The following is a 23,377-nucleotide window of genomic DNA, read 5'->3' on the forward strand; positions in this document are numbered from 1 at the left end:
TCTTCGTCCTTTTCGGGTGGTGTCAATGGTCAATAGATAATGGATGTATGTTTTTGGACTGGACTGGTGTCAGTCTTGTTCTGTTTTCGCCGCGCGGCAGGTGGGGACCTGCTGTCTAAGACTTTCCGCTTATTGTTTTTTTTTTTTTTATCATAAGGTGAGCCGCAGCTGCAATGGGTGAATTGGGTTTGATGATATCTATTCCATGCGCTATTGTGCCAACAGGGTCTCCATTCATAATAGCACCAGCATGTGGACTGCTGCCGGGGTCGTAGGAGACCATTAAATAGTAGAAAAGTAAAACAGCGCGGAGAATTTACTGGCAGCTGTTGCTAAGCGGCTGTTAAGCATTGAGGTGCTTGGTGGCGTAGCGGTGTCAGCATATAGTTGACCTACCTCGATAGTTAAAGGAGACCCCTTGTTGTTCATTGTGGGTGCGTTGGTGATCTCAGCACTTCCTGGTATGGTTGTTCTATTAGCCTTGCCACTTGCTGGGCGCATGTCAGCAATGCAGCGAAGACGACTTGCTTATTAAATAAAATTGCTTTGTCAGCAAGCAGCTTTGTTTTAATTTTTGATGTTATTATTTTTTTTTTCTGTTTAATATTGATTCTTCATAATTGATGTGTTTCAATCTTTGTGCGGGGTTAAAAAAGCCGCGTTTGGCCTTTTGGGTGTACACTGAAATTTTAATTGTTGATTTTTTCCACGAGTACGTTCACTTTGAACACCAAGAAATGTCTTGAACTATTTAATATAAATGAAAAAACTGATTTGTCGAGAAACCCGTCTTCCGCCCTTTAAACAAAATTTTGCCTCCCCGTGAAATTCTTAGTATATTCTTCAAAATTATCATTATCATCATTCGACCTTCCTTTCATAAATATGTGTATAGAGACGCCGTGACAGGCAAATAATCACGAACAATTTAGTTTGCTTTTCTTATAATGTTAATGATATTCAATATATATATATATATATGCTCATACTTACTTGTTCATCATAATCATTCAATTCGGGAACTACGTCTGGGTTTCTTTCATCGGTTTCATCGATATCTTTACTAACGCTCTGATCGCTCGGAACCGGAGAATCATCTCTAGACTCAATGCCGATAGATGCAGCTTTCTGTCGCCTTCTTGAAGTTGCGGCGCATGGAATTCGGAGAGCGAGTATAATGGCAAATGTTGCAATGAAAAGTGCTAAAGTCAATCCAATTGTTAACGATACCATTGGTGAAAACAACAATTCTGCTCGGGGTGTGTCGGCTAAAATAAAATATAAACATTTTAGAAACAGAAGTTTGGTCATTTGTACCCAACATTCAAAAAGTATATTGTAAAATTAGAAAAATATTTGAACTGAAAAATGTGGGTGGAAATTTTAAGTGGACTGTTTACTGGAAAACAACGTTAACATATCTGAGTAGGTATTTTCATGAATAAACGCAACTTCTCTCCAAATGCAAGTGTCTTGTAACCGATGCAGTTTGTTTTGCAGCGATGCCAGTTGTATACATTTGTAGAAGGTATTATAATTATCTCCTGACATGTGTCACAACTAAGCATAAATAGAGTCGTCAAATCGATAAAAAAAACAAAAGACCCTTGTAGACCCAACCTTTTCATAATGCTCATTATGCTTTGCCCGTAACTAAGAAGCATAAAGAAAATATTTAACGCCGAAAATGGCTAAGATATCTTGAAAAACAAAATGTTTTTCATATAAGAACTTCATTTTCAACCGATTGTTCCTACGGCAGATATATAATATAGTGGTCCAATGTAAATTAGTTTTCCAACAGAATTTTTTCAATTGTACTTTCGACCGATCGTTCCTTTTGCAGCTGTATGATAAAGTGGTCTGATCTAGCCGGTTCCGACATATGTACATCGTGCAACGGGATGAGGGTACTTCTGAAAAGTTTCATGACGATAGGTTTAAAACTGAGAGACAAGTTCGCATAGAAACAGACAAACCGACATAACTGTATCGACTCGGCTGTTGATTTGATCAAACATATATACAATATACCGTATGATGTTTGAGATATAGCCATATAAAAATTTTGAGAGTATATTATACTACCCTCTGCAGCAGTATAAAGCAAATAAGAGGTTCTTGTCGGCGCTTCCGACTACAGGATACTTCGATTATTCTTATTCCAACACTTAATACAGCTAGCGCAACGCGTTTGTTTGTGGGATTAAAGATAATTAAAAAAAACATGTTCCCTCGCACTACTTGCCGCCGTCTTCACTCAACAGCCATAGCAGCCAAAAAATAAAAATAAATAGTTAATAAATCCAATAATTTAGTCTCAGCGTGAAAAAAAAAAGAATTTAAGCAGCAGCACAGAAAACAATACAAACGCAATTACAAATTAAGTTATCAGTAGAATTCGAAGCAGACGCGCATGAATGTGTGTGTGTACATGTATACACAAATTTTTCAAATTTGCGTTGCAAACTCGTGCGAAAAACAAAACAAAAACAGATCTTAGCGAAATTTTCTACAGTATATCTTATTATACCATAAAATATTTGCGTATTCTTAAAAAGCCAATTGAATTTGAATTGAGGCTTAAATTGGTGTGCAATACAAGCTGGGTTACTAACTTCATTTATAGCTATGGGTCGGTAGCGTGGAGGTGGCGATAGGTATAAAGTGAAAGCTATTGATATGCTGATATATTATAATATTCTAGAAGCAACATATTATGCTGGTGATTCTAGCTTTTATTATTTACCCAATTTGCTCAAAAAACAGGATGTCAAAATCGATTTGTATCGATTGCTGGGAAACGGAGAAAGTTATCGATTATCGCAAGCAAACTCGGTCTGCGCAGGCACTAGGAGGACCTACAGGTAAAATTGCATGTGTGTATATCTTATAGGTTCTGATATCCTTGAGCTCATTTAAACGGACAGATGAACAGACAGGCAGACGGATTTAGCTAGATCGACTCGGCTATTGATGCTAATCAAGAATATATATACTTTATGGGGTCGGAGATGCTTCTGCATGTTACATACATTTACATTTTGCTCAAATACAATATACCCTTTTCACCCATTTTTAATGGGTTCAGGGTATACATAGTGACAATATTTTGGCGCGTCAGTAAGTCATCTATTTTCGTCCATTTCGTTACCCATAAAAATATTATTGAAAGTGTCATCCGAACGCCGGCCCTTGACAGCCGAGAGCAATAAAAAACGACGCAGCTGCTTATTTAATACCGTAAATATATATGTTGCGCTATTGAGCTTTTTCAATAGCTTTCACAAAAAGAAATAATAAACTATTTATTTTTTGTGTTCAAAATTGTTTTATATTTCTTAAAGTTACGAGAAGCAGGCAGACCCGCATTGGTCTGTGCTTATTATTTAAGAACAATAGTTTATATATAGGCAAGCGAACCCGAATTAGTACGTGCCAATTTTAGTGAAGAGACAATTATTAGTTATAATTTTGAGTAATACAAGTGGGCGATGCATGAAGCGAACTGACTTAACTAACTCGATGCGCAGCATCGAGGGCTTCGCATAAGTAAAGCTAGGGCAATAAAACGATCGTTACAGCGAAGAGCGGCAGCTCTATGTAAATGAATTCTTAAGAGCGAAATTTAGGCACTTGCTTTGCAGAGCGAGTATTATAAGATAAAATTAAGATGCTGCTCTTATCAGTTGCGAGGTCGCTCCAGTTGTTTTGGCTGCGTAACCAGACATTCTCCCTCCGTTGGAAGGCATGGGCTTTCAACAGATTCCCTGATGGGCAATAGGCATAGCTTGTTTGCAGCTCTTCTCGTTTCTCCTGTTGCGGTGCGCAAAATGGCTACTCGAGCGACTCCATCCTTTTCCACGATTAACTCTGCGATTCTCGCCAGTGGCCACCTTACAGGCGGAAGATTTTCATCCTTTACGAGCACTATGTCGTTGACGCATAGGCCTGGTTTCAGAATACGCCATTTGGAGCGCTGCTGAAGCAGTGTTAAGTATTCTTCACGCCAGCGAGACCAAAACAGTTGTTGGAGGTACGTTACGTGTGCCAGACTATTGAATTGAAGGTGCGTCACATCAGGTTCAAAGAACGATGAGCTGGGTCCACCAATCAAGAAATGAGCTGGAGTGAGCACATCTAGATCTGCTGGATCTTCTGAAAGTGGAAACAATGGCCTGGAATTAATTATCGATGCTATGTGGCAGACTAGGGTGCGAAACTCTTCGAAGTTGAGAACACAAGATCCAATAGCACGATAAAAATGATGTTTGGCTGTCTTCACTGCTGCTTCCCAAAGGCCGCCAAAATGCGGTGAACGAGGAGGTATAAATTTCCAATCAATGGTATCAGCCATGCAAAAATTATGCACTGACCCAATATGATTACGACTTGTGAATAGATGCTTGAGATCCAGAAGCTCGTTTTTGGCGCCGACAAAGATGGTAGCGTTATCCGACCATATCTGAGATGGCCTGCCTCGAGTCGATATAAACCTCTTAAGCGCATTCAAGAAAGAAGCTGTCGACAGATCCTTGACCAGTTCCAGGTGAACCGCTTTAGTCGCGAAGCAGACATAGACAGCCATGTAACATTTGACTGGAGCTTTATTTCGTATGTCTGGCTTATAGAAAAATGGTCCACAATAGTCAACACCAGAGACTTCAAAGGCTCGACAAGCAGTCAAACGTTCTTTGGGCAGATCACCCATTATATGCTCTATTAATCGAGGCTTGGCACGAAAGCATCTCACACATTTTTCAACCACCTTGGTTACGGTCTTCCTTCCACCAATCGGCCAATAGTGCAACCGAATATGAGCAAGAAGTGCCCGTGGACCAGCGTGTTAGTCCCGATTGTGAAACCGTGTGATGACTGAGTTTGTGATGGGGTGGTGACACGGAAGAATTATTGGATGGCGAGCGTCGAAATCCAGCGAAGAGTTTTTCAAGCGCCCATCAACTCTAAGAATTCCGAAATCATCCAAAACAGGGTTAAGTGATGCGATACAACTGGACGGTTTAACAACTCTTCTCGATTGCAATGATTTGATCTCTTCCCACAGGTGTGCTCTCTGGACGAGCCTTAGTAAGAGTTGGGTCCCATATTGTATATCAGACACTGTTAGTCCAGGATGCCTGCTTCTGTGTATGAATTTATAAATATATCCGAATATACGCTGCATTGTATCAAATGAGTTGACGTATTTACAAGTGACAGTTAACGAAGGAGATGACGCAATAAGGACCCTTTTTTTAAGTTCGAGTTCTGTCCTTTCTGACAAGCAAGAAGCAGGCCAGTCCAATTTGTTTTTTACTAGAAATTCTGGGCCGTTGAACCACAGTGACGATTGATCTAATTCACTGGGCGTAGATCCTCTCGAGAGTATATCTTCCGGGTTGAGTGAAGTAGGCACGTAACGCCATTCCATGCCATTAGTTAGCTCTTGAACTGCTGTGACGCGATTAGCCACACACATTGAGCCTGCAGGGCTCGGTCCTTATCCAGGAAAGGCATACAGAAGCGTCCGACCAACAGTAGAATTTTCCATCGAACAGATTCATTTTAGATATCTCACGCATGAGATTAGATAATAAGTCGGCACCACAGAGCTCTAGCTTTGGAACTGTGATTGTTTTCAGAGGAGCTACACGCGATTTGGAATACAACAGCTGATAACTGGCTGATGTTCGTCGTGAAAGGACGTAGGCACAGGCCCCATATGCTTCGATGCTGGCGTCGCAGAAACCGTGAACTTCTAACTCTGCTGCAGGTATTGACACGAGACGAGGAAATTTAAGAAACTGTGCCTTGTCAAAACTGCAGCAAAGATCATGCCAAGCTGTTGCCAGTGATGATGGCAAGCTCTCGTCCCACTCAAGCTTCTCCTTCCAGATCTGCTGCATAAAGATTTTAGCCTTGGCAATTACCGGCCCTATGAGTCCAAGCGGGTCATACAAGCGAGCTATGGTCGATAGTATTGATCTTTTGGATGGTTTAGATCTCTGCTGAATGGACGAAAACGAAAACAACAATCGATCCGACGCTGAGTCCCAAGCGAGTCTAAGAGTCTTGGTGATGTCGCTACCATCATCAAACTTTAGGGAAGATTCTCTGTCCTCTATGGGTATCCCTTTCAGTACAGCAGAATTGTTTGAGTACCACTTTCGCAACTTCCTTTGTTCTTTGCTTCTTGGGGTGACCCCTGAAATGAGGTCATCAACGTAGAAGTCACGCCGCAAAATCCGAGATCCAATTGGAAAATTAGTTTCCTCATCCATAGACAGCTGATGCATAGCACGGATAGAGAGGAATGAAGCTGGCTTTGTTCCGTATGTAACTGTATCCATCTTAAAAATCTTTATATCCTGTTCTGTCGAGTCTCGCCACAGAATGCATTGGAGAAAATCATCCGGTGCTGAAACGCGTACGTAGCGATACATTTTTCCAATATCTCCTGTTAGGGCGATCGGGAAATTACGAAAGCGAAGAAGGATATGAAACAGCGAGCCTTGAATAACAGGTCCAGCCATCAATAGTTCATTTAATGAATAACCTGATGACGAAGCTGCTGAGCCGTCGAAAACGACTCGCAATTTTGTCGTTGAACTATCTTCTTTAAAGACACAGTGATGAGGAAGAAAGTATTGACAAAGTCCTATATACTCTGGAGCATCAGGCGACATATGACCAAGATCCAAATATTCCTTTAGAAATTTTGAATATTGAATCATCAGATCTGGACGATTTTGTAGTTTGCGTTCCAGGGTCAGGAACCGACGAAAGGCTTGTTGGTATCTCCCAAAATCTTCGAACCAATTCATCAGCACGTTCTTCAGAACTAGACTCAAGTTTGCCCGCAGTATGCTTTGCCATTAACATAGAACCACTCAAGCGCGGTCCGCCTCCAAGCTACCCAACCACGCCGTGTTTTTTGAAGACACGGTAGTCCTGGGAGAAGCCTTATCTGGCCGACGCTGAGAAGGTCGTAAATCAGGCTAGCTCCAAGTAGCAAGTCCACGCGTTGAGGTTTAAAGAAAGACGGATCTGCAAGTTTTATGTTATCGGGAATGTTCCAATTCTTCGTGTTGATAGTAAAACTCGGTTGACTATCAGTTATGTTAGGCGCTACCAGAGCTGTAAGGCATGTTGAGTATTCAGAGACTTGAGACTGTATTGTGATAGTGACCGTGTTTCCTTCTCTTTCAAAACGAGAATCTCCTAGACCAGAGACAATGGCTGAGGACTTGTGCTTCTTTAGCTGAAGCTGTTGAGCAAGGCGCGACGTTATAAGGTGAAGCTGAGAACCAGAATCCAAAAGGGCACGACAAGGTATCAAAGTGCCGGAGCGATTTCTTACAAAGATCAAAGCCGTAGCCAAGACGACAACAACACTACTGAAATACTGGGCAACAAGAGATGTGGAGGTAGATGGCGATGATTTAGCGAAAGAGGCATGGGCTATCGGCGATGAATTTGCAGGCTCAGTCAGCTGACCAGACGGAAATACGGAATTGTTCAAATGCAGCAGAGAATGATGTTTCGCCCCGCAGGTCCGACAGCATCCAGAGCTGCATGATCGCAATTGATGACCGTTCTTTAGGCAATTCAAGCACAATGCAACTCGTTTTGCCTCCCTAAGCCGTAATGCAGGGGTCAAATTTCCAAATCAAGAACAATTATATACACTATGATCAGGGCTGTCACAAAAGACGCAGACAGGTGCGTCGTGGTTAGTGGCGATAAATGACGATCTACTGCTCTAGTTTTTCCCACCTGATGGCTAGGGGCAAAATTTACGGTTTCCATTGTTCGGCATCTCTGCTCCAGAAACGTAGCCATATGCTCCCACGATGGTATTAAATTAACGAACGACGCTAGCCTTTCTTCCCATTTGGCTTGTGATATTGGGTCCAGCTTTTGTAAAATAATCTGCACAATGATGCATCCAGCGATTTGTTTGGAGTTGCCCATGCTCTTTAACACGAGAAAATGTGCGTTGAATTGGTCGGATAACTCCCTTAGCGACACGGCCGATCCACCTGCCACCCTCTTGAGCCGTAATATCTCAAGTATGTGTGCCTGAAAAACGAAACGTCTATTATTAAACCTTTTCTCCAATAAATTAAGTGCTATGGCATAATTATCGTTTGTTATTTCCAATGATCGAATCGCGTCCAGCGCTGTATCCTTCAGGCACGATCGAAGATGCTGCAGCTTTTCGATATCTGCTAGATCAGGATGATTTTCTATGATGGTTGTGAACATAGAATAAAAGTCGGCCCATTCTGTGTAACCACCACTGAACGTAGGCAACTTTATTGAGGGTAGTGTTGGCGGTGCCTTTGCTCTAACTGTCTGCGAGGGCAGCACAGATTGGTCGCGAAATGTTGAGCAGGGCATATTTGAGACACGTTTCGCAATTTCACTCCGAACCGAAATTTCCATAGAAACTGCTAACTCGTCGAAGTCCTCACGCAATTGGTTACCGATTTCATCAAAGTCTACTTCTTCGAGGCTGGTGTGAGTAATATCAAATGAGGTCTGAAGCCGCTCGATTTGCTTCAGCCTAACACTAAGACCGCACTCATCAATTGCACTAAGTGTCGAATTAGTTAGAACATTTCGAAGTGTTTGCAAACTGTCATAAATTGAAATGGCTTTGCGCTTCAGAAAGGTCACCCTGTTTGCAGAGGGCACTGCACTAGAGGCATTATTTTCGGTTGCCATTAGAAGCGTGATAGAAAGCGCGTGCGAAACTAGCTGAGTAACTAACAACGGTGATCGCTAGTACATGCAAACCGTTCAAAAAACAATAGTTGTACAATAAGAACTTCGGCGAACGCAATTGTCAAGCTATGTAGTGAAGCAACGGCAATAGCTTTAACATAAGTACCGCACGAATGAGCAAAGGCTTTAAGCGACCAAGAGAGTAGGCAAAGCGACGGCGATAAGTATGTGTGTATATAAAGTGCACAAAACGAAATGCCAGGTGGTGTCTTTTAAGATTATTTCTTTAATGTAAAGCAAATAATCTTACAACAACAAAAATAAAATTCACGTTGGGGTCACCAAATGTTGCGCTATTGAGCTTTTTCAATAGCTTTCACAAATAAAAATAATTAACTATTTATTTTTTGTGTTCAAAATTGTTTTTTATTTCTTAAAGTTACGAGAAGCAGGCAGACCCGAATTGGTCTGTGCTTATTATTTAAGAACAATAGTTTGTATAAGCAAGCGAACCCGAATTAGTACGTGCCGATTTAAGCGAAGAGACAACTATTAGTTATAATTTTGAGTAATGCAAGTGGCCGATGCCTACCAAATGCATGAAACGAACTGACTTAACTAACTCGATGCGCAGCATCGAGGCCTTCGCATAAGTAAAGCTAGGGCAATAAAACGATCGTTACAGCGAAGAGCGGCAGCTCTATGTAAATGAATTCTTAAGAGCGAAATTTAGGCACTTGCTTTGCAGAGCGAGTATTATAAGATAAAATTAAGATGCTGCTCTTATCAGTTGCGAGGTCGCTCCAGTTGTTTTGGCTGCGTAACCAGACAATATATATATATATACATATATATATATATATATATATATTTGTTATATATTCTTTTTAGTGACTCCATTTATTGTAATTTTATGGGTATAAAAACGCATAAAAGGATTGATCTCCGACTGGACATATCTTATTAATTAAATTACGCAAATATATCAACTTTTGGCGGTAGGGATGCTTCTAATACGTTAGGACCTACATTGACTAAAATAGTTTGTATATATTGGTTATACCAAAGACAATATAAACACTAAGATGAGTAACGCCCATACATTTGAATGCGACGCAAAATTTATGGCCTGGCCTTTCATCTGGCCTTTGAGGCTTCGTACGGCATGCCTGCCGACTGGTTGTTCGTTCTCCAAAGACCAGACGAACGAATGCCGCAGTCGCGGCTTCCTGATGCTGACACGAGATACGAAGTTAGTCGCCAGCCTGCCTTCAGCAAAGCTGGTCGAGGTTGCTTTGCGTCGCTTCGTTTTCGAAGTACATTGAGCGAAAAAGTATAGAACTTACGATCGACGCAAAGTGCTTGTGCTTTATCCATGAAATGCATGCTTTATTTAAAATATATATTACCCTAGATATTAACGATTAATTTTACAGGAAAATTTAAGAACTTTTATAATATTTACACAAGGCGCTTCTTGCGCAATAACTATGTTAAGAAAATAGCACACCTAGATTGATTTCACTTTTCTTTTTGGACAGTGTATGCTCGAAAAAAGTTCTTGTCTCGGCCAATAGCGTGCGTGCACCTTTCGTTGTATGCGTGAATTATACATGCATAAGATCTTTAAAGTATGTATGTATGTGTTGTTATTCACTGCTCTGGCTTTAGCTGGCAAGAAATTGATTTTGTTAGTTTTCTAGCGCAGATCATGACCTATCCCAAACTTGTGTTGATATATGAATGCATTTTGTGTACTGAGCATATGGCGTTACTCATCTTAGTGTGTATATTGTCTTTGGTTATACCATGCAATGAATAACAGTGATTCAAAGCTCTGTTATTGTGAATATGTATATACACACACTATTTACATATAGTCATATGCGTGTCTATTATGGATTCCTTAAATTTAATAAAAATTGTAATTGATTGTATGCTGCGTGTGTGCATTCGATGCTACTTTAGTTCCATGATTTCATTTGGTAGTGTCTCTCAGGGCGTAATGGGAAATAGGTCGGTTGTTTGGTCGAAATGTGAGCTCCATCCCAGAGGAGGAAAGTATTTTTTAAATAATGCATCTTGTATTCCCTCATGCATTAAATAGGTAAATATCTCAAGCAAATACGATCTTTTAAGGCCCAGGTGCGCAAGCGCGTAGCGCGAAGTGTAACAAACAAGGAAACTTTCTTTGTTGTTTGTTGGCCGCCGGTTACAAGTGTCTCAAGTCTAAGCCGACTCTTAGCTTGATTGAGCCACGCATCCGGTTACTATAAACGCGATGGCTGTCCCTGACCTCCGCAATGCTGCCTGTTGGCTACATTTAGTAAGCTCATTCATAATCAGATTTTAAGTGACGTTGTTTTTGTCGTCGTTGACAGCGTGAATTGGATCAACATTTAGCTTAAATGTAGTATGAATGAAAATGTAGTATGAATGAAAATAAATTATATATGCTTTTATATGCCAATTTACTCAAAACTTTTTTATTATTGTAAAAATTTAGTCATATATATTATAGCCAATTTGAGTTTGTGTCAACTTTAAGCTCAAAACTTAAATATCCTTAAATTATTAAAACAATCGCTTATCAACCGTTCCTATTGGCTAGAAACACGTGTGCTCACCAACGCATACGCACGTGCGTAAGTGGCAAACTCTCTTTGCATATAAGTTAATACAAGTTCTTTTTGAGACGGTTCTAAAGAACCTACTCCTCCTCTAAGAGTAGTTAATTTTTGTTATTTCTACGTAACCTTTAATAAGCCTGCGGTAATATCCAACATGCCTACAAATAAACTAACTTAATGAAATGTTTCTGGCTTAGGAGGCCTAATTATTGCCCTTAGGTTGGTTCTTAAACCGTCTTTGCTGATTGCGAATCCGATAAATTCGAAATTATCGTTTTTAAACTCGCATTTGTCTAATAGGCATTTGAAATTGGCTCGTTCGAGCGTCTTAAAAACTAATCGTAAGTTGTTAAAATGCTATTTTGTTTTTAGGAATATTGCGATAAACATAGCAACGTTTTCCTATGGGTGCTCTTCATATGTCATCAAAACTTCGTTGAAATATGGCTGGGGAGTTGCGTAGGCCGAAGGGGAGTCTTAGGACTTCAAATTTTCCGCTATTAATTGAGAAGACTATCTTTTCTATGTCGGACATAATCGATAACTTACTCCGTTTCCAAGCAATCAATAAAAGTCGATATCGATATCCTGTTTTTTGGGCAATTTTTGTAAATAATAAGAGCTAGAGTCACGAAACTTGACATATAAGTAGCTTCTAAAATAGAATATATATATGCATTTGATGTTGGAAGAAGAGGGTTCAGGGTATACCCTAGTCGGGAGCTTCCGACTAGAACCTCTTACTTGTTTTCTTACGAGGCTTAAGCTCGGTTACCACTGAATTCCATCAGGCTTTTTCTATTTAATCTTCCATCTTTAGCCAACCAACTTTTTTTCTTACGAGGCTTAAGCTCGTTTACCACTGAATTCCATCAGGCTTTTTCTATTTAATCTTCCATCTTTAGCCAACCGTAGGACAATTTTCCGTGTTATCTTCGTACACAAGGTAATTATTGGAATCATCAATTATCCTTTTCTGTTAGGGGGTATTTAATACCCTGCTCCCTCCAGACCTACAGGAAACCACCGCTCTTTATTTCGACCAACATGGACGACAGACTTCGCATTGCATTACTCATTTCGTGTATTATTCTCCACAGAATCCTCTGTAATCCTTTCATAATCATTGATTAAGGAATTCTACCAACTATCATTATAACCTATTTCAAATGCGCTTTTATTTTTATTCCTTTTTTTCTCTATATTTTCTGCCTAATTTATATTCTAAAATTATATAGTTTTCTTATATTGCTTTCATTTTAATGTTGGAAATCTCTTTTAATTTCTAATACCAAATTTAGTTGTGAAGAAGGGCATATCTGGCCGGATGGATGAAATGCCATTTTATTCCACCTTAGGCACCAACATACATGAGATCCCCGGAATTCGATTCAACTCTTAATGCATATAACCGCTTGAATAAGATCTTAATATAATAAATAATTATATTCATAAAACTAAGCCCGACCGGATCGACTACAAGCTGGATGTAAAGAAACATATTAAAATTTCTATTTGACACTACTTATCATATAACCGCCTGTAATCGTCGTCTAACCGAACATATAAAATTAAATTTTGCGAATTGCGAAAAATTTGATGGTTTTTTTTTTGAGTATAGATTGTCAAACTTTACATTTGGTATCACTTACTTTGTTCAAATGTTAGCTGTTTTTCAGGCATTCTGAGCATTGCAGCGTTAACTATTGTTGGATCAGATCGACCTTTAGAATTATATGCGGAAATTGATAACACATATGTATTGCCAGGAACGAGTCCAGAAACTGTAAATCTAGGCACAGCTGATGTGATATTTGCTTTGATTTCCTAAAAAAAAAAAATTGTTGTTAGTACTTAGAATAAAACAAGAAAAAGTAATATAAAAGTATATATATTCTGAAGTGCCCGACTAGTGGATTGCCCAAACCTTTTTATACCAACATTTAAGGTTGTTCCATCTTCTGGAGCAGAGCACAGAACTATCTTGAATCAAACTGAGCAATTCGCTACCGGCTCACACTCTAAAGTCACACAAAGAATTTAGTTTTAAAGAGAAATACTTTAAATAATACAATCACAAATGCAATTCAATATATATTATTAAAAATATACGTGCGTAATGGGAATTACTCTCTTCATTAATTAATACTTCATGCTGGATTCCTTATAGTATGCTTCCGGGGAACCTGTCTTGCCCAGCACAGCGTTGTGACACTTTGTTGCAATGCTGATCTTGCGCTTTAGCAGGATGTTCGCTGCGATAGTTTTCACTTGACTTGCTGTAACAGCAGTTTCCCATATACATGTTGCTAACATAAAGCGAAATGATTGTTTTACCTTTAGCTTAAGCTTTAGAAATAAAGATACAGAGATTTCATTCTGGGATATGCAAGAGAAGCTTTATATGTGTTGTTATACTGTTACTTTATAAAATCAACTAAATAACTGACTGCCAATAACTGTTAACTGACGCAGACGCTCAATGAACAAATTTACAATCCCATGGACAATCCCTAGTACCAAGGGCCAAAGACTAAGGATGAATATGATATTAACTCTAATTTTGTAGTAGTAGAGATCACAATATGTGGAATCAAACCAAACAACTTGTTCCATGCGGTCTTTTGGGCTCAGCAACGAATGCGGCTCTCTACGTTCCAACAGCAATGGTGGCAAACAGTGATAGACAACCGCGAGTTGCATGAAACATTGAACGTTGTTGAATAAGAAACTGAAGCAAGTCGTTTAAACGCATCAATACACTAGATGCAACTCGAATTGGTTAGTATAGGTCACTGAGCGTGCGGTAAAAGTCATAGCGGCAGTCCGACGGTTGTATCAGTAAAAACGTTCGAAAATGTACGTGGGCAAACCACATCGTATCACGTAAGGTTCATCATAATACAGTGGACAGAGACGCCAACAAGGCAAAGAACATGTAAAAGCATCCAAGCCAATAAAGGCGAACAAGGCGAATATAATTTATATTCACACCAGCCAATAAAGGCAGCGAACAAAAGCAATGAAATCTAATTAATATGAAAACAAGTTAAAAAAAGTTTTTTAAAGATAAAATAAGTGACAACTGTAAGGTGCACCAAACGCTGGACGCGGATCAGTTCATTTTTCAAAAGGCCACTGAAGCAAGATATCAAACGCATCGAAACTCTGGATGCAACTTGAACTATTTCGTATAGGTCACTGAAGCGTACAATAAAACTCATAGCCACTTCACTCGATTTACGCTGCCAATACTATTAGGCAAACGAAATAAAATCAATAATGTTTCCCAATAAATACAATAAAAAAAAAGTAAGTAAAAATTAACATTTTTCCCAGCAAAAACAGTAAGTAAAACAAAATAATAAACACACACACATATGCACATTTTCCTTCCATTTTGATACACAAACTACCAATTATAGAAAGCTACTGAATCGTTTACAACAATCGAATCATAGCATGAATATTTTTACAAAAATATATAAGCAAAAAAAATACTATTATAACCAATTGCAGATACTAAACACACAACAATAAGGGAAGAGAAGGGAAGAGACACAGGCACAATACACTCCACATATGTATATATCAGCTTCAAATAATTCTTATAACATACACACACTACACACAATTATATCTAAATATTGCTTAGCCTGATTAAGTCAAAATTACTTAAGACCTTTCAAACAACGGTAAAACTAGAAAAACTAACTTAAGATAGATAAACCAAGACACAAACTTCAAATTAAACATTCACCGTTATCAAAATTAAATATCTACTGTTGGAGAAGTTTAAAAACTTATCGTAAGCATTAGGAGTTGGATCAGGATTAGTACTAGTTTATCTGAAATTAGGAAATACCCCGACCAACAACTCCAGACAGTGACAAGAATACCCTCAAAATCGTCAATGACTTCGACTTCTAGGTATCGATTTTTATCGATTGCTTTTTAACGTAGTAAGTTATCGATTATCGGAAGCAAGCTCGATCTGCGCAGGCATTAGGAGGACTAATAGCTAAATTTCCTACCTCTTATAGGTTCTGAGTTGATCAAGAATATATATATCGTTAGAGCGGAGATGCTTCCCCCTGCCTGTTATATAGATTTGCACAAATACATAATTTTTACCCATTTTTAATGCGTTCAAGGTATCAAAATAGAGATAAGTGATTGATTACAGAAAACTGAATAAAAAGACCGTTAAAGTTAAAATCCCATGCCAAATATTAGCGGCGTTTTCGACAGGATAGGTAAAGCCAAATACTTTACAGCTTTAGATTTAGCAAGTGGAAAGCAAATCAGTCTTTTTGGCAAATCTGAATTTGTTGAAATGCTCTTTGAGCTCTCAAACGCCCCAGCTACCTTCCAAAGAGTGTGGAGAACATCTTAGCAGACCTTAAAGGTATCATCATCACTCCAAGAACACGTCAATGACCTAAAATAGGTGTTCAACAGGTTAAATAGAGCGAATTTAAACCTCCGGTTACTATAGCAACTTCGTAAATAATTTTCGCAGCAATCACTAAGCCCTTAAGACAACAACTGGAAAGCAAAGCCACAGTCAGAATAGATGACGAATAAAGTAAGGCATTTGAAACTTGCTAAGCTCTGATATACAGCCCCCGATCCTTCAATATCCTGATTTCAAATAGCCGTTTATACTTATAGTAAATTCCCCATTCGGACAGTCTCGTCTCAGAGCACTATTAACCATGACAAATCGTTGTCGTTCGCTAACAGAACTTTATCGGAAACTAAGATAAATTACTCAACTGCAGAGATGGAAATGTTAGCCATAATCCATACGAAGGAAAGTACAGTTACTCGAGTATGACTACGAGATAAAATACAAGAAAGGACCCCAAAACGTATTAGCTGACGCTCTTAGCCGCGTCACTGGCGACGTAGATATGAACGACGTCGCTTCCCCCATTTTCAAGAATAACTAAGCGGGACTGTGTTAGACAACCCCGATTTCAACCAAACCTCCAAATTACTTTTTTTTTTAATTCTGTTTATTACCAGATCTGGTAAACAAACCTTTAAACGAATTTAATGTAAAAACGGTATTCAAAGTTGGAATACAACTCCATGCCTTTCAAAAACAATATCAGAAGAACGATATCAGAAACCCATTACGATGGGAACAAAATAACTAATATCTTAAAAGGGATCCCTAGACAGTCAAAGCTATTAAATAATATTTTAAAGAAAACTTCGTACCAACCTAATTATACAAGGTTATTAACCGATAACTGACCCAAACTAACAAGGACAAAAAATAAACCGATATTATGTGGCTAGCAATCACAGGGGAATAGATTAAACAGTAGCCCATTTGTGAAGATCCATATACTTCCCATTATTAAACACCACAACTTCGCACATTTTTAATGACTGCGACATTTGATAAACACTCGAGACCGACACATTCGGAATCATGCAAAAACGTATTTGCATCAAGGTTCTGAATTCACAAACATACTTGTTAAGGATTTTCTTCGCAACGCTTACAACATACCATAATTCAATCCACTCAACAACAAAACACACAACCTACGAGATTTTCCACGGAAGACCGTAATACCAAAGATAATATAAACACTAAGATAAGTAACGCCCATACATTTGAATGCGACGCAAAATTTCTAGCCTGGCCTTTCCACTGGCCTTTGAGACTTCGTACGGCATGTCTGCCGACTGGTTGTTCGTTCTCCAAAGATCAGACGAACGAAAGCCGAAGTCGCGGCTGGCTGATGCTGACACGAGATACGAAGTTAGTCGCCAGCCTGCCTTCAGCAAAGCTGGTCGAGATTGCTTTGCGTCGCTTCGTTTTCGAAGTACATTGAGCGAAAAAGTTTAGAACTTACGATCGACGCAAAGTGCTTGAGCTATATCCATGAAATGCATGCTTTATTTAAATGATATATTACCCTAGATATTAACAAATAATTTTACAGGAAAATTAAAGAGCTTTTATAATTTTTACACAAGGCCCTTCTTGCGCAATAACTATGTTAAGAAAATAGCACACATAGATTGATATCACTTTTCTTTTTGGAAAGTGTATGCTCGAGAAAAGTTCTTGTCTTAGCCAACAGCGTGCGTGCGCCTTTCGTTGTATGCGTGAATTATATATGCATAAGAACTACAAAGTATGTATGTATGTGTTGTTATTCATTGCTGTGGCTTTGGCTGGCAAGAAATTAATTTTGTTAGTTTTCTTACGCAGATCATGACCTATCCCAAATTTGTGTTGATATATGAATGCATTTTGTGTACTGAGGTTGGCTCCGCAGAAAATATGTATTTCTAAGTCGAGCCAGAGACTTTGCCAGAGCAGTGGATAACAACACATCCAAATATGCTGTTATGTATGTATATTAACACGCATACAAACATAATTGCGTGCGCGGCCGTCACAGAGCCGAAGCTGAGAGCAAGTTCTATTTTTAGCTTTTTCGTTCTCTCAGCTGTGAGAGCACAATGCTACAGATTTCGTTTTCGTTCTAAATTTTCAAAAAATCAAGCTGCATAGTAGCATTTTGTTGTATGGCGTTACTCATCTTAGTGTTTATATTGCCTTTGTTAATACTATCTACCTCGACAAAAAATAAAGCATAGAAAAAAATGAAAGATGGAATATTAGGGATAGGGAACATTTTTGTATTACTTTCAATAGGGTATTCCTTAATCCCCTTATACCAACATCAAATTCAGGCCGCGCTAAGCGCTTGCTTAAAGTAATACAAGTAAATTAAAAAAAATGTTCCCTTAGCAGGGTGTGAACTCGCTACTGACCGCATTACTTGCTGTCGACTCTACTCTACAGCCACGCCAATAATTGCGTCTTCTTGAGAAAAAAATAAATTAATGTAGCAGCCCCTAAAATAATACAATCGCATTTACAATACTCTTGATAGAATTCGAAGCAGACGCGCATGAATGTATGTGTGTACATGTATACAAACATTCTTAGAATTTGCGCTAGCTGGTGCCACTAACCAAACAATATATAGACTAGACATGAGTACCAGAAGTAGACACAAAATGTATCGGTGGCATCTGGTCCAAACTCGCGAGTAAGGGAGTAAGATATACATATGATATATTTTTGAACCGCTTACTCTACAGGAAAGTGCTTGGCGCACTCGCTTCCATATGATTTGTGCGATAGAACGGCAACGCTGTTAACTTTTATCTCGCTCGCACTTACTCTCAGCTCTCAATGCTCTCTCTATGTTTAGGGATCGTTTCAATGTGTGTGTGTGTGTGTATTTGTCCGACAAGCAAAACTGCAAACAAATTCAATTTTTCTCAAATGCTGAGGCATTTCTACCCTTTTGAAGGAACGGCTAATATGAAATCGAGAAAGGGTTTGCCACGTCGATGCGAAATTCTTGCATTTTAGCTCGCTATCGTTGGTAAGCGTACCCAAGCGTTGCCATGTGTGCATTTAGAATATTTTGGACTCGCTATACACGCATACTTGCATATTTTGTGTATGAATAGAATCATTTATGCGCTTGTGTGCCTGTTGCTTGCCTGCCTGCCTGTCCCCGATGCAAATTTAACAAGATTTTAGGATTTCTGATTTTGAACAGCGTTGCCGTTCTATCACACAAATCATATGGAAGCGAGTGCGCCAAGCACTTTCCTGTAGAGTAAGCGGTTCAAAAATACATCATATGTATATCTTACTCCCTTACTCGCGATTTTGGACCAGATGCCTCCGATACTTTTTGTGACTACGCTGTTTGTACGTGATGCCCAGTCTATATGTTGTTTGGTTAGTGCTGGTGCACACACGTGACCGGCTTAAACACATAACTATTGCGAATGTGTATGCCGATCTTAATGAAATTTTCTACAGTGTATCTAATTGTACCATGGAACATCTTTGCATTCTCAAAAAGTAAAGAGAATTAAAATTGTAGCTTAAGTTGGTGGCCAATACAAGGTGGCAATAGCTACCTCATAATTGGATCAGAGATGCTTCCTTATGCCTGTTACAAATAATTGCGCAAATAAATAACACCCTTTTTACCCATTTTCAATGGGTACAGGGTATAAAAAAGAGCTTAAAAAGCTGCACAAAAAACAATGCAATCGCAATTGCAAAGCTGACCTACAGCTGTATAATGCTGATCACAAATGTACTTAATACATTATGGGATTGCAAATGTTTCCTTCTACCTGTTACATACTTTTCCACAATAAATTTATAACACTTGTACTCATTTTTAATGGGTGGTGGGTATGGAAAGAAATGGAATATAATGATAGAAAAGTGTCAGATTTTAAACAAGAATAAGAAGAACAAGTTTTATTAAAAATGAAACAGATCATATTATAGATATCAAGGGACTTTTTTAAGTTTAAGAATATATCCCAATAAACAACAAAAAGTACATAAGGGAAGATATGCAATGTTTACATACATTAAATGTATATTTATCAGGAACTTATCTGAGCAACCATTAAAAACAAGTAAGAGGTTCTAGTCAGGAGCTCCCGACTACGGAATACCCTGAGCCCTCTTATTCCAACACCAAATAAATTAAAAAAAAATGTCCATTGGTAGGCTTCGACCTGGCCGCATTACTTGCTGTCGACTTAACTCAACAGCCACACCAGCAAAAATATAAATATATACCTTCCCCGGAGGGGCTCGAACTCGCCACAGACCGCATTACTTGCTATGCCTCTACTCAGCAGCCCCACAAACAATTTAGTACTTATGATAAAAAAGGAACTTAAATAGCATTACAGAAAAAAATTGGCAATAACCATGCTGTTTAAATGCGAAGCAGACGCGCATAAATGTGTGTGTGTACATGTATACAGAAATTCTTAAAGCTGCTGCCCCATTCAATTGCGCAGTTGCATATAACTTTGGTTTTTTCTTAACTGATCTGAATATTTGTGTATTCTCAAAAAATCAATTGCATTAAAATTGTGGCTTAGATTGTTTGGCAATATAAGTTGCGATATAAACTTGATTTATAGCTGTGAGGTGATATCGGAAAGATGGCGATAGGTACAAAATGAAAGATACTTGATATATATATATATATAATATTCTAGAAGCAACATATCATGTTTGGTGGTTCTAGCTCTTATTATTTACCCAATTTGCTCAAGAAACAAGATTTCCATTTCAGTTTTTACCGATTGCTTGGAAACGGAGTAGGCTATCGATTATCGGAAACAAACTCGATCTGCTAGGATCATTTACATCTAAAATTTCAAGTATCTAGTTCTTATAAGTTCTGAGATCCATGCGTTCATACATACGGACAGACGGACATGGCTAGATCGATTCGGCTATTGGTGCTGATCAAGAATATATATACTTTATGGGGTCGGAGATGCTTCCTTCTGCCTGTTACATACATATGGATTTTGCAGAAATACAATATATCCTTACACCCATTTTTAATGGGTTCAGAGTATAATAACAGAGCAATTTTAGAAATTGCCGTCAGGTCTGCACTCGAAGCACAGGCACGCAAATTTGAGTTTAAAAATTCGTCAGCTCACACAACAGATTCAAGGCACGAGATTATCTATCCAAGTCACCCTACAATAACCCCACTTGGGTTGTAGATAAAAAAGGTCTTGGTTAAGCGGGCCATCGAAAGAAACTACCAGTTTTAGATTTCAATAACTATATCAGAATACTACCGACGACAAATACCTTATACCCTCTATTTCAAAAATACTGTCAAAATTGGAAACGCAAAATATTTTACAACCTCGGACTTCAAATCTGGCTTCCACCAGAAACAATTAGCGGAAAAACACATAGAAAAGACAGCGTTTTTTCTTAATAAACGGAAGATCGCATTTTGTAGGCTTCCTTTTTAGCTATAAATGTATCCAAGTATTTTCGAAACAGCTATCGACGATGGTCTTTATGGTCTTTATTTTCGAACAAAATTATAAAATCGTCTTGTCTATTTTCGGAGAGGTCTAGGTAGAATATACGATTTTATAATTTTCTCCAAAAATAAAGACTACGTGAAACACGTAAATTAGGTCTTAAAAAGTCTTTCTGATTCTGGCATGCGAGTTTGCGGGACACATTAAAAAGTGATGGCAATACTATAATTTCAGACCCCTTCCACTTTGTTCAGTCTCAGATCTTTTATAGAATTAGCCTGCTATTATTGGTGCTTTATAAAAGGGTTAGGCCTCAGATGACGTATCCCGACTTCAAATAAAAATTTGACTTAACCACAGATGTAGCTACACACGGCTTAGTAGCTTTAGGAAATCTCTGCAATTACCAGTGCGGAATAAGAAGTCTGAATATTTTTTCTGACCACCAACCTTAAACATTTGTGGTATCCGACAAAAATCCAAATGCTTAATAAAGCGTAACGCCTAACATCATTAGGCAAAGAAAACTATGTTGCTGACAAAACATTTACGCCTTAAAAGAGTCCCCGCAATCAGATTACGCTACTATTCACGGCGAACAGTCCCTGACCTACACTATCAAGACTTCTGACAGCCCCGTAAATTTTTTCAAAGGAGTCCCAAACCAACTCTGTAAAAACTTTTGTCATTTTCAAGGCAAAGGTAAGACACGTCATTCAGTTTTCTGATCAAGCTTCGCTCCTTCAAACGCTACATTGTCATCACTGATGTTGTAAACGCAATACAATGCAATTCCCCATCTTTTCCTTTTTTGAATATAACGACATAGACGTGTTCGACCAAAATGAGCAAAGGGAGATAGTAACCGCGGAGCACAACACGGCACACAGAGCAGCGTAAAAAAATGTAAAGCAAATAATGAAAGATTTTTTCTCCCCAAAACTGAGCCGCTTAACAGTAGAAATCACGGCAAACTGCGCAAAATCGAAATACGGTAGGGTTGTGGTCAAAAGGTTCGAAAGGGTTTTCGGCCTAACGGTAATAAGGGATTAACATTCATTCATCAATTCAAACCCGTAAAAGGAGGAGCGCCTCAGAGGAGTGCCAATAATTAATTTTCTTTTGCGCCCATGATCTGCCAATTCACACACATTTGTGTAAAATGCGAGCATTTCTCAACGACGTGGCAATCCTTTCATTATTTCTTATTACTCGTCCGCCGACTTTTGAGAAAAATTGAATTTGTGGGCATTTTTGCTTGTGCGGACAAATACACACACAGACAGCATAACGGTTAATACACAAATTGAAAGAGCTCTGAGAGTAAGCCAAAACAGTTTCCTGTAGTGCGAGGGAATAAAAGCAGCGATGCCGTTCTATCGCACAAGTCAAATGTATTTCTTACTTTCTTGATGTCCGAGCGCGCGAGCGTGTCTCGAACCCGAACAAAAACTAAGGCGACATTAGACCAGCCGTACAGAAAACGAGTGGCCCCATCGCCGTCCTCCGATTGTTCAGTGTATATGTTGTTTGATTAGTGATAGTACACTGTTTTACATCGCACGCGCTATGAATAAAGCCAACGGGTGGGATGAAACTGTTGATTTAATAATCATGGGAACAATAGCGTATAACTGATCGATGCATTCCGTTACTACTTAATTAAAAACCAATTGAAGTTATGCACTCAAGCTATCCACCTTTTAAAGTTGGCATAAGGCGAAGGCTTTGTGAACTAGAAAATAAGAACAGGTCGAACAAGTCATATCAGATAGGAGATAAAGTTTTGGAAAATTTCAATAAAAGCTATATTTTGGTTGCATGAAAGTTATCGCCCTATTTGTAGTAATATCTCAGCCTTACTTTTATGATGAAGTAGCTTCCCGAACGACTTTTGGTGTCAAGAGTGGTCATAATTATCATTAATGACGACCATTTATTCAGCATTGTATCCTGATAAGTCTGAGATAACCAGAGACATGACAATTTTGCGAGCTTTAGGAAGTGCCAATTAATCACTTCGATGGCAAATAAAACCTCTACGCAGAGAGATGCGAATTCCGCGAAATAAGCCAGGAACCAGAGGAATCACTAGCAGCGGTTGTTCTTCGCTTGAAACCTGTTAA

General features: G+C 38.8%; 1 protein-coding gene across 1 annotated transcript in view; it reads right to left on the reverse strand.

The window, feature by feature from the left end:
* Positions 1 to 23,377, reverse strand: part of side-VII (sidestep VII) — a 168,826-nt gene that overhangs the window by 59,661 nt on the left and 85,788 nt on the right. The window contains exons 6-7 of the mRNA XM_032433972.2: positions 13,013 to 13,187; positions 994 to 1,268 (exon numbers count right to left, since the gene is read on the reverse strand). Of these exons, the coding sequence (XP_032289863.1) occupies positions 994 to 1,268; positions 13,013 to 13,187 (450 nt within the window). The remainder of the gene's footprint in view (positions 1 to 993; positions 1,269 to 13,012; positions 13,188 to 23,377) is intronic.

The sequence above is a fragment of the Drosophila virilis genome, unplaced genomic scaffold (genome assembly GCF_030788295.1).
Source record: "Drosophila virilis strain 15010-1051.87 unplaced genomic scaffold, Dvir_AGI_RSII-ME tig00003822, whole genome shotgun sequence".
In the NCBI taxonomy this organism is placed as follows: Eukaryota; Metazoa; Arthropoda; class Insecta; order Diptera; family Drosophilidae; genus Drosophila; species Drosophila virilis.